Here is a 14,727-nt window from a genome sequence, read left to right as displayed (position 1 = left end):
GGCTGCTGCTGCTGAGAATGTTGCTGAGGACCGTGCTGCTAGGTCCACCACTTCTTCCTCTGAGCCGTCATGGGCCAAGAAGCTAAAGGACAAGATGAAGACTCTCTTCTGCATGCAGGCGAAGGGACAGTACAGGGCTCACGTGGCAGACAAGGAGAGTCGCCGCCATGACAAGAAGGTTATGAGGCTCTTTGGAGAGGATGTGTCTGGCGGATCTGAGGACGTCATCACACCTGAGGCTGCCTGGATGTCAAAGCAGGGATACAAGTGGACCAGTTCAGAGGATGACCTCGAGGAGACTATCCCCGCCGCTGAGTCTAACGAGGAGCACGAGGAGCAGTGGGACGACTTCTCTGCCTGAGCCACCCCGTGTGTGTAGGTGTCCTCTCTGCCTTTTTGGCGTCTCGATGCCAAAGGGGAAGAGAGTGTAGGGATTTGCGTTGTGTCGTGCTTGGTGTGTTTGTTTGCTTTGTCGTTTGGACCTCGTTTGCCTCGTTTGCTTTTATTTGGTTTGTGCCTTCGAGACCTATCCTACATATGGTGTAAGACATATGCACTCTATCTATCTTAGTTAACTTATGTTTGTACTATCTTGTCTAGTGATAGATATGCCTTGTCTTTATAATATAGGGGGGAGCTCTGTTCCTAGTATTCGTGTGCCATGCAGTCCATAGCACTCATCTAAGTGGCACACATCTAGGGGGAGCCCGTCTATATTATAGAGAGGAGGGGTTTGCATTTACTTAATAGTATTTTCTTTGTGCAAATCCCGTTTTGTCATCAATCCACCAAAAAGGGGGAGATTGTAAGGACATATTTTTCCCTAAGTGTTTTGGTGATTGATGACAACGCATTTGCGGACTAATCGTGTGCCATGAGTATTCCAGACACTTCTTTGCTAGGCACAAGATGATTGGGTGCCCCTCGAAGACTGACGAAGACGGCGTCTTTTCTACGTTTCTTTTTGGTGGATTTGAGTCGTAGGAAAGCCGTACTATTAAGAGGGGGTCCGCGTTGGAAAGGTTTGGGTGGAATCATCACGTACACGTCTCCTTCTTATCCCCTCCTTCTTCCTTGGAGCTTCCTTCGTTTTCTTGCCTCCCCTGTCTGGCTGCAGTTGTTGGTTGCGGTAGTACTGCTCCTGGGTCAACGATAGTACCGTAGGCATCCGCGGTAGTACCGCGCAGTGGCGCGGTAGTACCGCAGGTGCCCATGGTAGTACCGCTCCCCTGGAACCGCACTACCGCTGCCCACCTGGCTAGTGCCGCCCCCTTGCGGTAGTAGGAGCGGATGTAATTTTTTACATCCGCACCTACCGCGGTAGTACCGCTTTCGTCGTGCGGTAGTACCGCGCTATGCGGTCAGGCAGTAATACCGCCCCTCGGCAGTACTACTGTGCCGGGTTTTTGCTACTTCCGTTTTTTTGCGGAAGTAGGCACGGAAGTTTCCCTTCTCTCCTGGCTGGGACTTTTGCCTCGCGGTAGTACCACATGGGGGGAGCCGTAGTACCGCGCGTGCGGAAGTTCCGGCCCCAGCTTCTGTGCGTCTGTTTATCGGTTCTGTGCTGGGGTTGCGGCAGTACCATGGGTCGGTACGGTAGTACCGCACAGCCGTGCGGTAGTACCGGTTGGTTGCAAGCAGTAGTACCGCGCGGCCTTGCGGTAGTACCGCTGGCCAGGCGCGGTAGTACCGCTGGCCGCGGGCTGGTTGGTGGGTAACAGTTGGATCTTTTCCACACACTATATAAGGGGTCCCCTTCTTCCCCGTTGACTCACCTCTTCCATTACTAAGCTCCATTACTTGCTCCAAGCTCCATTTTCGCCCGATCTCACTCCCTAGCCAACCAAACTTGTTGATTTGCTCGGGAGTGGTTGAGAAGGCCCCGATCTACACTTCCACCAAGAGAGATTTGATTCCCCCCACTAATCCCTTGCGGATCTTGTTACTCTTGGGTGTTTGAGCATCCTAGACGGTTGAAGTCACCGCGAAGCCATAGTCCATTGTGGTGAAGCTTCGTGGTGTCGCTGGGAGCCTCCAATTGAGTTGTGAAGATTGCCCCAACCTCGTTTGTAAAGGTTCGATCGCCGCCTCCAAGGGCACCAATAGTGGAATCACGGCATCTCGCATTGTGTGAGGGCGTGAGGAGATTACGGTGGCCCTAGTGGCTTCTTGGGGAGCATTGTGCCTCCACACCGCTCCAACGGAGACGTACTTCCTCTTAAAGGGAAGGAACTTCGGCAACACATCCTCGTCTCCACCGTCTCCACTCTTGATTATCTCGTGCCTTTACTTGTGGAAGCTTATTTGTTTCATATATCTTGCTTGCTTGTGTTCCTATCCGTATTGCATCATATAGGTTGCTCACCTAGTTGCATATGTAGACAACCTACTTTGATGCAAAGTTTAAATTGCTAAAGAAAAGCTAAAAATTGTTAGTTGCCTATTCACCCCCCCCCCCTCTAGTCAACCATATCGATGCTTTCATCCCCCAAGTGACCCCTGGTGGGCTGGGTTTGTCCTGGAAGCGTCGGCGCTGATTTTGGCGAAATCCGGCGCAGAACAACGTTTTGGGGTGTGGCTGGGAGCTTTTTTTATTGCCGGCGCCCAAAAAGTGGATTGGGGGGCGTCTTGGGGCCCAGTGGAGATGCTCTGAGTTGTTATTATCACAGTTAATGAAACCATAGCTCAAACCTCAAAAGGACGCAAAGCTAGAAACTCCATGAAACTAATAATGACCTGTTTCTAGCAGGCAGACTGGGACTCAGCTTGGTCTTGCTTTTCATGAAGAAATGATGTGTTTGTATATTCAGAAGATCCAGTCTCAGGTGCGTCTTGCTTTACTGTCAAGATTATTCTCACGATCCTCCCGAGGAAATAGCTGCTTTGCAGTGCAACTGTATCACAGAAAGAAGTGGCCCAAGATTAGTATGTGTGGTTTTTTAATCCTATAATCTTTCAAAAGGAAGTTATACTGACCTTTTTTGACTTTATTGCTAGTTGGTGAACCTTCAGTGCTTTGTTTCTCCTTGTGGGATTTTCTCGGTACAGGGAGCAAGTTCAGGTTTGCATTCTCTGTTAACTGCACTATAAAATACTCCCAACCGTTCCATAATGTAAGTCTTTTATTGGCACTAATGTAGTACCAAAAAATGTCTTACAGTGACAATAATCTTGCCTTGTGTTCTCTTGGTTGAAGCTTTCCGTTCTTTCGCAAACCAAAATCTGCTGGTGGTGGTGCTGCAAGCTGATCAGCCTGTGCTGCATCACTCAGAACCAAGGCAGAGGAGGACTGCCCAGCTGGATCTGGATTAGCCACATGTTCTGTAACCTGGACCTTGAAAGTGACAATAATCGTTGTTGAAAATTTTGCTACTTGGTGTGACGGTGAAGATGTACTTCTTAACCAGAAGGTCTGATATTTCGTGCGGTGTGTCTTCATTCCGTCCTCTTGTTTCTTCAAACAGATAATCAGTCTCCTTTCCGGTTATGATGTTGCCTTGTCCAAACAATGTGAATTCTGCGAACGTAGCATTCTTTTTATTGTTCATATAGGCATCTATTCCATGTAGTGTATTCTCTATCTGTATATAAACAACTGTCTTACTAATATGGTTGAATACTTGCTTAATGGCGGATAGAGGGAAATAAGAGACATGGTGAGCAAAACTTTTTATTTGGTGGATGCAGAATGGATATGTGCTGACAGTGAATATTTACCATTAAACTCATCTATGAACATGCTAACAAATGGAATCATAACAGGGTTATCATTGGACCATCGTTGTAATCTGTCTGCATCAAAAGCATCCGCAAATTTTCCCCAAAGCATCACAACTGTGGATGTTCTGAAAATAAATGCGGTTGATTTGTTTGAGAGACGACGTAAAACAAGGAAAGTATACGGGGGGCACGTACTGTCCATCTGCAATGTGAACTTGACGCCAATGTAAAATAAGGCTCATTAACCATTGATTTAGTGATTCTTCTCATCACCAAACTCTGTGATATGAGCATAGTCCTTGTATCCATATGCGGAACATTTTCAAAAAAAAATCAGCAAGCAACTTTATGACGTAGTGAACTAAAAATACTAATATAGAATACCACTGTGTTAGTACCAGTATCATGATATCATTACCAATGATGCAAAGACCAGTTAAGACTACTCCAATGACCATCGCAAAAAAAAGGCTACTCCAGTGAGGTCACCATAACCAAAATGGAGCATAAGAAGTTCTGTAGTGCTATCACTTCATTTATTTTTGTTCTCTCTGGAAGTTTTGTAATAGAAGATTTATATCGGAAATTCGATACGGCTCGTACGACCATATGCTCATATTATCCAAACTGATGGCATGTCTACGGATTTTAAATAACTTAACGGTCCGTAAAGAAAAATAAAGTAAATCTAAACCTAAGTTTTCTACTGGTTGTTTGAATACTTTTCCTCAACAAACATCAATATTGCCATGCGTACACTTTTTTCTACAGCGTACTATTTCTTTTAAGAAAAATAAGAAATGTTTTCGTGCATGCATTCAACAGTATGGATGTGAGGAGCAAATTGCTAATATAGGCTGCTAGCCTGTACGTTCACACTTTAGATTCTTCAAGTCTATACGGGAGTACTTTTTTTAGGGGAGTCTATACGGGAGTACTACCTTGTCTAACAGTAATAATCTCAAATCTCATGTGATGTATAGCTTTTATCCGTAAGTTGCATTCAATATTACATCTCACCTATACACTTTCGCTCTACGCTATATATTGTGACACAACCTTCCTCTTACACAACAAGACATTGAGTAGGAATGAGGCACACGAACTATCATGGCTTCATTAATTTGAAGTCGGGCATGATGCCTTTTCTCTAAAAAATAACTACCTTGTGCTGCTCGGTCAATTCGACACATGTATAGCTAGGAATGAGGTGCACCAGGAATGCTTTGAGCATGATAAGATAATCACCGATGTGATCACTAATGATCACCGGGATCAAAATCCCCGTCGATTTGTCAGTGTGCCATTCGGTCCGAGGACTAGGGACTAGGCCACAACCGAAAAATTTGTTTGGTGCCGCCAATTGAAACTGGTGAACAATCAAGCTAATTCGTATGCGAACTAGACATTGTTAAGGAACACAGCTCCTCCAACGAAAATCATGGAGGGGAATCTTGGCTGCAATGACTTTGCTGGAGCATGTAAAAACGATCCTACTTGTCGCAACAAATACATTTCTTGGGCGAACAAGCTGGATATTATTGCCACAACCAACTTATTTGGCAGTTAAAAATACATCTTTTCCTTGGTGCAGTGTGATTAAAAAACATTTCCTGCTCTGCCATCTCTGCTGGGTGTATATGTCACGTGCCGAAATCTCCGAGTGATCTCTGTGTGTCTTTCTAGGTGATGTTTGGTCTGTTCTTTTTGAATGACTTGGCGACCTTACGCTAGCTTCTTTGTGGTGACCAATTGCTCGGGTCTAGTACGATGATTTGAGTCGGTGATCCCACGCTACTTGTGCTTGCAGAAGCTTAATGACCTCCAGATGTGCTGCTGTGGCCAAACAATAGTTGCGGCATTGCCTCGTGGTGTAGGCATGTTATGTGCTTGGTGATACCAGGCGGTCCATCCCCTTGTTAGCCTTGAATGTTGCTCACGATAAACACTTGTAGCCTTTTTGGTTGCCTCGCCCCCAAAGCCCTCCCAATTAAGAACAATCAGCATATTTCTGTCGCCTCATGTATCCACACTAGGCCGCTCAATCGTGATAAACTGGCTTGCCTATTGCCTCAGCCTTGCCATGCACTTGGAAGCACCACCAACGAAGATGCATGTGCTACTTGGTTGATCCTGCTGGTAGTCATAATGTTTTCTCATAAATGAACCCGTGCAATTGCTAATGGATGACATCGGTGGATTGTTACTAGTTTTAGACCAATGAGAGCCTTCAAGAGGACCAAGCTGAAATTATACTCCATAGCCCAAAGATAACAGGTAAAACAAACTGATGGATGACACTTCCACTCTTACTTCATGACTGCCTTTGAGCTAGATAAATGGGCGATCAAGAAGATTGACAAACTTAGAAGAAAATTCCTTTGGAATATTGAGGATGAGGCGTATGGTGGAAAATGTTGGTCAACTGGAAACGGATTTGTGCGCCAAAGTCCAGGGGTGGGCTAGGAATCAAGGATATCACAGCTTACATCCATGCTTTGCATCTACGGTGGCCCTGGCTCGAGTAAGACACCACTGGCAGACCATGGAACAAAAGTACCTATTGATTCGGTGGACAGACAACTCTTCGCTGCTTGCACTAATGTGACGATGGGTGACGGGAGATCGATGTTTTGGCATGATAGATGGCTGCAGGGAGCGCTCCTAAGGATATTGCCCTATCCCTTTTTCTGCTAGTTTCGAGGAAGAATTTGTCAGTTGCTGATGCGCTGCATGATGGCAGATGGTTGCCCTATTCCTTTTACATACACAAGATTAGCACTGAGGCTGATCTGGACCGGTACATTCAGCTTTGAAGGGCCACTCGGAGACTTCAGCTCACTGATACTCCTGATGCTATTATGTGGCTGCCTGACTTCCCTTGCCGCACTTCGACAGTGTTTAGAAGATCAAGGTTGATCCCAAAATCCAATTCTTCATCTGGATTCTGCTACAATACAGGATATGGATTGCTGACAGCTTGCTGGCTAGGAACTGGCCGAGTATATTGACAAATGTTGCCTTTTTGACCAGGAGGAGTGTGCGAGCCACTTAATCCTCTCTTGCGCATATAGCAAATAGATCTGGTATTCCTTCAGGGCCTCCTATCCTGGAGTTGTGGATGCTGCTCCCGGTGCCATCACAATTCTTCAATGGTGGTCTAAGTCTTCCCTTTGAACGACCACATCAGACGGAACCAAAGGATCTACAGTCACGGCCTATAACGCTTGGAACATTTGGAATGAGCGAATCGGGAGAGTTTTCCAACCAAAAACTGCCCCGGTGACAACTGTCAATACTATCATCAGAGAAAAAAGCGGGATAGTAGTCGTGTTTTTCTCTCTTTCGGCTTGTTCCGCCCTGGTGCAAACTGTAACTGACTTCCCTTCCTCCTAGGCTGTTCTAGCCACAGTCACCTTGTAGAGTATTCCCCTTTCTTAACGCAAAGGCAGAACACCTGCCGTTTCCGGTCAAAAAAAAAACTCATGCCTTAATTCTCTCTATAATATATTTGAGTAGTTGATGGACTTTCTGTAGGTTGTAGCAGAAGAAAAGGCATTGTGGTCCAAAATGACGATATTGTGAGCTAAGAGGTTAAAGTGAGCTGCGTGTATTAACTTGGGCACTACCCAGAAGATCAGTAGAGTTCTTCCTTTTTTAAAGGAGGTTGTGGCGTCAATTAGCACATGAATTTCTCACGTAAAATTTATAAACATCATATAATATCAAGTTTTCGACAGGCCGGCAATGTCAAATAACCTCATAACTTGTCACGATCACTGGTACTGCACATTCATGCTGCCCATCACACAAACCAAACAATGGAACGGATGGATGAAGCACAACTAAGCAATCACACTTACACTCCTTATCGTAAGGAAAATATTATACTCTTGCAGCTTGATGCAAAAAAAAGTGTGTTTGGATGATGAAAGCATCTGTAATGTAAAAAACAAGATCTCTGAAACTACAATCCCATCCGCGGGCTAGCTGGCTAGGCTACCTTTTCGTATACGGAGACCAACACTACAAATGGAGGTCCTAGTCCAACCAAGTGAAAACTATTAAACTAGCATACGGCATACCTCCATGAAGTGCTACTCTAGTAAAGTTGTACTAAAGCTGGGTCAATTAATTTGGATTGGAGGCAGAAAACTCTGCCATAGATGCCTCAACTGAAAGAGAGCTGATTGTCCACCTAATATCTCCAATTGTTTTGAAGCCTACCGTATATCATCTCTATAGAACTGCTAGTGCAAAGTAGTGCTTGTCGCACAGCAGTCAGTATAAAAGGCAAAAAAGCTCATATGTATCAGAGAGAAGTGGCCTTCACCTTTGTGAAATCCGAGGAAATATTCCCCTGCTCGGTGCCGCATTTGCCCAGCGATGGTTTCAACAGAGCAGGAATCCCCCTTTCATCTCCTTCTCTTCCTGCCTGGAAGCTCCTGTTATTTGCTTCTCTCAGGTAGAAGATGGAAATTGTCAGTTGGTCTTGCAAATTCTCTAGTAGTACTTGCTGTTTGCAAGGTGTCCTATAATTACCTGATAGAATAGCACTCTCTGCAGCCGCATACAGATGTCTTCATCGATGAATTATGAATTTCAGATACTTCACGCGATCAGATACCACACCACCTGAGCTTGAAAGAAACCTGACAGTATATGGTGTCTTCATTTGCACTGCAAGCACAAATGGGGCTATGGAAGATAACACAACACAATTGGCATATCAATTGCACTGCAAGCACCAAAGTTTAGGTCCCCCGCAAAAAAAAGCACCAAAGGTTAGGTAGATATTGAGTCAGTAGTGTGATGATTATCCTAAAACTGAATGCAGTAACGACCAAATGTACAGAGAACAGAATTCAAAATCTGTCACTTCTTCAACTTCAGCTAGCTAGCTAACCCAAACATAATTCAAAATCACTTCACATAGATCCAAAAGCCCAAATGCGTTCATCAAATCACTGTACAGACATGGGGAAAAAAGGTGCAGACACACCGAACCACATAGCTAGCAAACAAAAATAACTGGCAAAACCACAAAATCGACGGACACTGCATCATCCATTGTTCAACCCAATCACTGCAGAACCGTGCTACGTTTTCAGGTGCGCCATTGAAAATTCACAAAGCAGTCAAGCAGAAAGCAGAGGCATTGGAGGACAAACAGAGCATTAGATGATAACTGAACTTTCCATTGCCATCTCATTGCAGCATCAGGATACATGGGACAAGAGGACACATCATATCAACACCAACGAACACAAGCACCGGGCACACATCCTGATCAGCAGACAGGAACAGCAACCATCCAGCATCACCGGCGGCGACCGAAAACCTAAGCGCGCTCCCCGCGGATGCGGCGGGCGAGCTGGATGTCCTTGGGCATGATGGTGACGCGCTTGGCGTGGATTGTTGAGTAAATAGGCAATTTCTCGATTAAATTAATCCATGAGTAAATCACTAGCATGGCATTGACTAAGTTGATGACGTACTGACTCTGATCTAAACATGCACGTACTAAGCAAACAGTAGACAAATCTACACATACTGCTAGTACTGCTAATATGAAAATAATCAGGAGCGGGATAAACGAGTTATACCCTCCAGTAGGCCATGCAGAGGCCGCGGCTTTGGTGGCAGCAGCGGCGTCCTCGGTGGCCTTCTTGTCGGCTTCAGCTTTCTCGGCGGCGGCACGGTCGGCGTCGGTGGACATGGTGATGATGAAGGCGACGCGGACGTAGAGGAAGTAGACGATCGGAAGCGAGCAGTCGTGTAATCGCTGCCCAAAAACCTATTCGCCCCTCACCCCGTACAGGAACCAGAAGGGCGTGGTTTCGGAGACCTGCTCTCCCGTCGACCGTGTACGCGGAGGACGAGATGAACTCACCGGCGGCAGCAGCAACAAAGGAACGACGATGGGCGTGCGCGTGAGCAGATATGATCTGTTCGTGGCGGCTAGGGTTAGGAGACACCGCATACTTATAGGCGCAGCCGCGTGGAGAGACATGGGCTCGACCCACGTCCGAGTCCGTGACAGCCCACGATCCGACGTCTCAGATCGTGGCCCAGCTGTCAGAAAACTCTCCGTTAGTGACTGGCAAAAATAAGCGCGTAGGTGTGAGCTCGGCTCGGCTCAATCCCGCAACCCGCAACCCGCAACCCGCGACGCGTCGTGACGAGGCGTGGCGTGGCGAGGCGGGCGGCGGAGGAGGAGTGCGCGAGGGCCTCTTCTCTTCTCAAGCTCCAATAGCATGTAGAAGAGAAACTCTTATAAACCACTCCAACTCTCCTTCCACTTCCGGGGTGGGACTAAACTTCCCACTACACCTAGTGCCATATAACCCACATGGGCCCTTAGAGATTTTTCAGAAATTGCAATATGGGCCTAGAGCCCATCTCAGATTTCAGCATGGATGGCGCAGAGGTTGGTGTCCTCGAACAGACCGACGAGGTACGCCTCGGCGGCCTCCTGCAGCGCCGACACGGTGGAGCTCTGGAAGCGGAGGTCCGTCTTGAAGTCCAGCGCGATCTCCCGGACGAGGCGCTGGAAGGGGAGCTTGCGGATGAGCAGCTCCGTGCTCTTCTGGTACTTGCGGATCTCGCGCAGCGCGACGGTCCCCGGGCGGAAGCGGTGGGGCTTCTTCACGCCGCCGGTGGCCGGGGCCGACTTCCGCGCCGCCTTGGTCGCCAGCTGCTTCCGCGGAGCCTTGCCACCGGTGGACTTGCGCGCCGTCTGCTTCGTGCGGGCCATCGGAGCGGCGGGGTCTGGGACTGGATGCTTCGCCGGCGTTGTTGGATTTGGGTTTGGTGGAGCGATGAGATGAGCAGAGGAGGCGGCGGGGTTAAATGGGGGAGACGGTGGGCGGGGGAGAGGAAAATTTTGGGGCGAGAAGGCGCACGGCGAGGGGAACGGGGACATGGAGTATGGAGCGTTGGATCGATGGGAGATGGACGGCTGTGATCGGGTTTACGGGGTGAGCACGCGGATCATGGAGGCGGGGCGATCCGTGAGATGTGATTGACTGGGCCGCTGGGTATGGTTTGTTGTGATGAACTGATGATCCAAATTGTATATTTTTATTATCGGAATGAGCTCTTCAAGTCATAGGAAAAACACAGAAAAATATATGATTAGAAAAAAATGAACACATACACGCTCATATATGTGCACATACATTCAACCCCTACGAACGCACGCACACACATCATATCTATATGAGTATCTTAGAGAAAATGAGCTACCAAATTGTCTTGAGATTGACGAAGTCACCAGAGGCAACTTCGTAGTCGACGGGATGTCTCCTCCCGCTGAAAATATGAGCACCGCCGCAAGTCTAGTACTTAAACCCAGGTGGGCTAGTTCCACCGCAAAGAACCTAAATATCTGAGCTAGGCTCACTTCGCAATTAGGAATTTTTCATGTGGTGAGAATATCTACAAGAAAATCTTGTCCCTTATATATCCATGGACACGTCCATACAACGCCCAAGCTTGTTCGTTTTGAACCCTCACTAGGGGTTGGGGCGCCACCTGGTGGCACCTCCTGAGAGGAAGTTTGTGCGGTGCCAGATTGATAAGCGACCCTTTCACCCCCTTTTTTCTCTAATTGCTGACGAACATGCACATATAAGCAAGGAACTTGCAATAGAATTTCTAACTGATAACAAAACAAACAACCTTTGAACAAACAATAATATTTTAAAGATCTTGATCCCCTTAGGTAGTGGATTATTCTCAACCAGATTAAACACATTCAACAATTAAATATGACTGCCCAATAAGTGTTATAGTAACACTAAGAGGAAGTCGCCCGCACTTGCTGTGTTTTTTTCTCCACGGTAAAAATCTTACTCGCCCGCACAGTGCAGGCTGCCGACATGGACACGGTGGCGCACCCCTGGTGCGTCGCCTGAGCGGAAGCTCTGCGGTGCCAGGTAGGTGGCGTCCTTTCCACTGTCCTTTTTATGCTAATGACCGTGATTAGTGAAGAAAGTGACATTTGTAATAGAACAAAACAGGAGAGATGGAGCACATGTAGCTAGATAATCATGTTATAGACATGAAAGCTGATCAGTGGCAATCTTTGAGGCTACATGCACGAGTTCAAGCTGAGGAAAGTAGTAGTTACAGGACCAACAGAAATGCATTGCTGGAAATGTACATTATTAAAATAAATCAGAGATATTATCACTAGACTTATATGAACAGATTTCATGGACGGTACGTCGACGATGGACAGTGAGACAAAAATTTCTAAACTCAAGCATACACAAAATGAAATCATTTGTTGATGATGATGAATGAGACTTTACTGCAGAGACCCAACAAGAAGCCAAGATTCCTGGACTAAAATTTTGAATCGCGAAAGAGAGTCATAGCAAGCCTACGATCTAAACTACAACCGAGTGCCTTGCTCCTTATTCCGAATTAGAAACTTTAGATTACCAAACAAAGACAATGTTTTAATTTATAATGTCAACAGCTGCAACAATGCCAGTACCATCTTTTGGCAACCTGGCATATAATTTTGCTGCATAGGACTTGAGTATTCTTTGAAATACCTAAAGAATGTATTTGATCAGTAATTAATCTACTTAAATTTATCTTATGGGATAACTTATCGAATCGGAAAACATAACTATAGTTACTGAATTAATAAACATGTGTTCAGTTGAACCATATGGTTGATTATTCAAGATTATTTCATGGTACATTCCAGTTCTGTAGGTATGATACCTGTCCTACTCTTTTGAACTGAACGATGCATAGAATCAATAATAGACACTGCAAGCACACTTACATGGCTCTCCATTGCATGCAACATTTTCAGCAATTGAATTGCGAAATCACCTAATCTTCTTCAGCTATCTGTTGGAAAATAACCAAATTCATCAAGTAATTATACTGACAGACTCCACACAATAAAGAATTGCTTCCAGCAGGACAAAAAAACTAAGCCATTATACTCAGGATCAATGAACATATATTTATCGAACTGAAACTAAGACCAGCTAGATAGATACATTTCAGAATATATGCATCGCTTTGATACCTTGTACTATGCAAATTCTACATCTGATTACCGAAAACGAAACCAATTGCTTTCACAAATTAGTTGAAAACCACTCAATAATAACAAACATTACCTCTACAAAAAGTCCCACCCAAATTATGAGAAGCACAGTATATAAGAATTATCATGAACATGAAAAAACATTACTCAAACAAAAATGCTGTACAGTTTGAATACAAGCTAATAAGTCAAACTGATAATTATTTAATAAATCTGATTCCACATCAACAGTTAGTTCTTGGCACCAGCTCTGTGCAGCGCTGAACGACCTCTCCCCATCGCCAAGTCCTGCACCAATCCAACAGAAATGAAACACATAACTCAGTGCAATGAAAAGTAACCGGCACTGTAAAAATTCTGAGAGATTGGTTTCAAAACGACAGCAATGTTACAAGCATATAAGCTCTCAAAGTGCCACATGTACATTGAAAGTAAAGAGACTATAATTCTGTTCTACTCGGTGTTGAACCACCTGTCCCCAACAGAAACTAAACACACAATTATGTAGTGTAAAATTATAGCTTGGTGTGCTCAAAGTGGCATTGTTACAAGCATATGGATGCTCAAAGTGCCACACGTACATTGAAATAAAAAGGCCACCTTTCATGCATTTTAATTTTTGATTGATGTGAGATGGAACCAGTGGCATGAGAGAGAGAGAGAGAGAGAGAGCAGAGCAGAGCAGAGGAGAGGAATACCTATGCCGGAGTCACTAGTGAGGAGGATCGATCCAGTCGTCGACAGCATGGTGTGCCACTCGTGATCACCACCAGGGGCGGTGTGCCGGCCCTGTCGGGCGCAATCAAGGAGATCCCCCGGGAGTAACAAATGGTGTCTGTTAGGATGAACTTGGACAACCAGCCGTCAAGGGCTTCGATGTATGCCTTCTGAGCGCTGATGTAACTCACGAAGGAGAACCTCTGGTGAAGGAATTCATCTCAGACTTGAGAGTGGTGTGCCGCTGGACATCATTGCAGAATTTCCCATAAGCAGGGTAGGTGAAGGAATTCACCACAAACATTATCTGTCTCTCTTCTTCATGAGAGTCCACCATTACTTTCCTAGCTCTCGCAAAGTTGTCAAGGAGAAGGGAAAAGGCATCAGTATTTTGATTCAGTGAAACTACATCAATCATCAATTCTACACATGGAAAAAGAGAAGTGAAGGTTGTGCCGTTTATAAGTAAAATTAAATTAACAGATTGGAAGCATAGAAGATGCTGAAATATCATAGATGAAAATCTGTATGTAGGTTCCCAGGTCGAATACAATGGTGACCTACAACAGCAATAAGAAATTTGGACAGAGATCAGGTGACTGGAAAACTGTTGTGCTGCTGTTTGTTAACCGATTGAAAAACTGTTGCTTATCTCTGTAGCTTATCTCAAAAAAGCTTCTGAAGTGTTGCTATTTGTTAACTAACTGAAAAACTGTTTGTTAACCAACTGAAAAAATGCCAATGACTCGCATTCAGTAAGTAACAGGCTGAAAAATGCTACCATATTTGTATTGTTAACTGACTGTTCATACTATTAACTGATTGAAAAAATGCTATTTGTATTTTCTAATGACAGAAACGGGCTGAAAAACAAGTTTTAAGTATTAGGAATTTCCGAAATGTACATTAGAGAAAAACTTTGGTCAGCAATTCCACTATGTAAACTTGCAGCTACATATTTTACTAACCAATCGTTTCTCTCTCTCTTCTCTTAATTTCTAATCTAGAACACGATATATACATATATATACACACACACACACATATATATATATATATGTATATATATATATTGACTTATCCCCTGTTGAAAAGGCAGTACGAACACTCGATTAGAGGATCCTGCTAGGCCTCTCTACCTCATAGAATTTGATATGGGTTGCCTTGTTCCTCTCATTCTTATTCTTCTCAGAATTTAGGGTTCAACGTCC

General features: G+C 45.1%; 1 protein-coding gene and 1 long non-coding RNA gene across 2 annotated transcripts; both read right to left on the bottom strand.

Annotated features, from left to right (window-relative positions):
• Positions 1 to 9,061: 9,061 nt before the first annotated feature.
• LOC119333238 (histone H3.2-like) lies at positions 9,062 to 10,477 on the bottom strand. Its single transcript, XM_037606209.1, has 2 exons — positions 10,144 to 10,477; positions 9,062 to 9,138 (listed from the first exon to the last, which is right to left on the bottom strand). Exons 1-2 carry the CDS (start codon positions 10,475 to 10,477, stop codon positions 9,062 to 9,064), a joined length of 411 nt encoding a protein of 136 aa, XP_037462106.1.
• A 2,449-nt stretch (positions 10,478 to 12,926) lies between these two features.
• Positions 12,927 to 14,555, bottom strand: LOC119328060. The gene is made up of 2 exons (XR_005158824.1): positions 13,498 to 14,555; positions 12,927 to 13,087 (listed from the first exon to the last, which is right to left on the bottom strand). It is a non-coding gene; the product is annotated as an uncharacterized LOC119328060 (long non-coding RNA).
• Between the last annotated feature and the right edge of the window lie 172 nt (positions 14,556 to 14,727).

Source organism: Triticum dicoccoides, chromosome 7A (assembly GCF_002162155.2).
Source record: "Triticum dicoccoides isolate Atlit2015 ecotype Zavitan chromosome 7A, WEW_v2.0, whole genome shotgun sequence".
Taxonomy (NCBI): domain Eukaryota; kingdom Viridiplantae; phylum Streptophyta; class Magnoliopsida; order Poales; family Poaceae; genus Triticum; species Triticum dicoccoides.
Note: the sequence above shows the minus strand (reverse complement) of the source record. Positions and strands in the feature narration are given on the sequence as shown.